This window comes from Contarinia nasturtii, unplaced genomic scaffold (genome assembly GCF_009176525.2).
Source record: "Contarinia nasturtii isolate CC-2019 unplaced genomic scaffold, AAFC_CNas_1.1 Cnas_scaffold_695, whole genome shotgun sequence".
NCBI classification, from domain to species: domain Eukaryota; kingdom Metazoa; phylum Arthropoda; class Insecta; order Diptera; family Cecidomyiidae; genus Contarinia; species Contarinia nasturtii.
In genome coordinates this window covers 2,528,827-2,531,487 of record NW_022198046.1, presented here as the reverse complement: position 1 = coordinate 2,531,487, position 2,661 = coordinate 2,528,827, and the positions used below count along the sequence as shown (strand labels likewise).

The 2,661-nt window shown below is 33.7% G+C and overlaps 1 protein-coding gene across 2 annotated transcripts; it reads right to left on the bottom strand.

The window, feature by feature from the left end:
* Window positions 1-432: 432 nt before the first annotated feature.
* LOC116341155 (von Willebrand factor D and EGF domain-containing protein-like) lies at window positions 433-2,083 on the bottom strand. Of its 2 annotated transcripts, none has more exons than XM_031768063.1 (4): window positions 1,864-2,083; window positions 1,589-1,798; window positions 558-1,529; window positions 433-477 (listed from the first exon to the last, which is right to left on the bottom strand). In XM_031768063.1, coding segments are annotated over exons 1-4 (1,317 nt in total). In that variant the 5' UTR covers window positions 1,998-2,083; the 3' UTR covers window positions 433-476. The 2 variants fall into 2 exon arrangements, with proteins under 2 accessions (XP_031623923.1, XP_031623924.1); XM_031768064.1 differs by having other exon boundaries at window positions 435-477; window positions 554-1,529.
* Between the last annotated feature and the right edge of the window lie 578 nt (window positions 2,084-2,661).

The window sequence follows — 2,661 nt, the reverse complement described above, 5'->3', positions numbered from 1 at the left end:
GTTATTCTAAAATACTAACTGTCACTGTCAACGTTCAACAAGAAACTAGTTCATTATTTGAGTACTGTTTCCTTTTGTGGCGAGCAGTTTCTGATATGATCGCATCAAAACAGTCTGGAGATATTTGTACCAAGCGTCGCTTACATGTAATTTTCAATGTGCATAAGCCATATCTTATCTCAATGGACGGATATTGCATTTAATTTGCTCATAATTGTGTACTGGCTATGGTATCAAAATCATAACAAAGAAATAGCCTAGCAATTTTTTTTCAAACAAATTATTATCTGTTCACATAGTAGAACGTACTTTAACCGAATTTTGAATTTAATGGTGAAATCATTCGAATGAAATCGTAAAAAAGTTTTTTTTTATTTATTGCTCAATTCTGCAGAAAAAATTTATCAAACATCAAAATAAATTTTTATTGTTATCAGCAATATTCCAGCGAAAAAACTAAATTTTTGAGGATTTCATCTGAAAATTTAATACAAAAAATGTTTAGTCATAAATTAGAAAAGCGGAAAAAGCAGTAAAAAAACGTGACGCATACTCACTAAATGTTGGCAATGTCCAATCGTTCTTTTATCACGCAGAGTGTGACGCAATACAGTGTGGCCACAAAAATTAAAGTGACAATAATTCCAAGAAATAAGCCAGCCAAGAATGAACATAATGGAAGAGAAATAATATACCAATGTCCTTCCCCGGGTTGCGTATCAGGTGTTTTTTTCTTTTCAATCCGAAGTGATTTTGAGACGCATGTAAAATTACCAATCAAATGTTCTTCATTTTCAAATCCTTCATCGCATTGGCAAGTATGCGGAGCAATGCACGCCCCATTGCTACAACCTGATTCGCAGATCGGCTGGCAAATGTTTGTTTCATTTTTATTTTGGCTTAACTCATATCCACTCGAACATTGACATTTCGATGGTTCAGCGCAGATACTATTAACACATTCGGTTTCGCATTGAGGTTCACAAAGATCATCGAATCCATTACGCATTTTGTAACCTTTTGCACAAACGCATGTTTTGTTTGCCGAATAAAATCCATTGAGACAACTGCAGACTTTTGTAGACGTTCCATTAGGTAAAATTGTTTCTGTACATAGAGATGACACGTCATTTTCAATCAAAAATCCATCGATGCGTTGTTCTTCGTTTAAGCAATGGCATATTTCGTCAATTTCTGCACAGTATGCTCCACATTGACATTCATTTGGCTTTTCATGATCCAGAACTTTATATCCCTGATCACATTCACACGTATTTGGTTCGATACATTTTGCATTTTTACAGGATGGCATGCATATCGGTTGACACAGACTGGTTGTCTCATTGGAATCTTGATATCCATCGTTACACTCGCATTTATTTGGTTCAACACATCGACCATTTTCACATCCAAAACATTCAGGAACGCAGGTTTCAGTTTTTGAGTTGAATATATACCCGGAATGACTTTCACATTTTTCAGGAGCGATGCATTCACCATTTGTACAATTTTTGCAAATAGGTTCACAACTGAAAGTGAAAATGTTGACAATTTAATGAAGTTTCAATGAAAAAAATAATTCACTAACATGTGTGTACTGTTCGTTTTAAAGTCGTAATCTGCATTGCAAGTGCACACATTTGGAGACGTACATTTGCCATTAAAACACCTAGGATTACAGTTCGGAATGCACACAATTTTTGACTGAATATCGGCGAGTGTTCCATTTACTACACTGTTTTCGAAACCATTGCAACACTTCTGTACAACTGTTGCCATTCTAGAATTTCCGATGTGCCTACAAAACAAATACACTTTATTAATGATGTTATAATGTGTTGATGTAACGAGATTCAAAATTACATTATCTCATCGAAAAAACAAATGTGGAGCTCTGCATCTTTTACACGAGTTTGTCTATATGTTTTATTAAGATACCCCTCACAAAAATATCCACTCAAAAAGTAGGAGAGCAAAATCAAAGCGAACTTGTTCATTTTTTTAGTAATTTCAAACGATTAATTGCACAAATTCAATACTGCAGTCGACTTCATAAATTGAAAAGGCCTTACTTCAAGGTCAGCAATCAAGACTCGACTGATTACGTATTTAACTTCATTTGATTTGCTTGGAGCAAAATAAACCGAAAAGAAACGCCTACTGTTTTTCGCAACATAATATTTATCCGTTGTCGACAACCATTTTTTTGATGTATAAAATTGTGCTGTACATGCGATTTTCTTTTTTTTATTCCGTCGATAAAAGAACAATGTTGCAAACTTTCTCAGGTTCATATATTATTCAAAAAATCTTCAAAGTGCAATACAGTTTACGCTAAACGTGCCAGTTCAGACTGTTTTGTAACGCGTAATTATAGCTTGATAATTCCATACATACTTACAAACCCACGCATACTTATTTCACAGCAAACCAAGACTCTTGTTTCATTTTCTGTGGAATTCCAATATGACGAATAATGTTTCTTCAAAAAAGTTTATTTTGAAAATAATGAAGAAAGCCTTTATTTTTTTTCTCCACTCAAAAGTATACACAGGCTGAACTTATACACTATTCCAAACAGATTTTACTTTATTAGATATGAAAATGTGAAAAAATTGATATTAGATTGTATTTTGAAAACTCCAATTGAGAGGCTGAGAG

What these genes read in the sequence shown, in the direction of transcription:
- LOC116341155 (XM_031768063.1), bottom strand. Translation starts at nt 1,997, where the DNA reads ATGAACAAGTTCGCTTTGATTTTGCTCTCCTACTTTTTGAGTGGATAT. An exon ending in TGTTTTTTCGATGAGATAAT is followed by an intron (nt 1,799 to 1,863) that starts GTAATTTTGAAT and finishes TTTGTTTTGTAG; the next exon opens with GCACATCGGAAATTCTAGAA. An exon ending in AAAACGAACAGTACACACAT is followed by an intron (nt 1,530 to 1,588) that starts GTTAGTGAATTA and finishes TTTCACTTTCAG; the next exon opens with TTGTGAACCTATTTGCAAAA.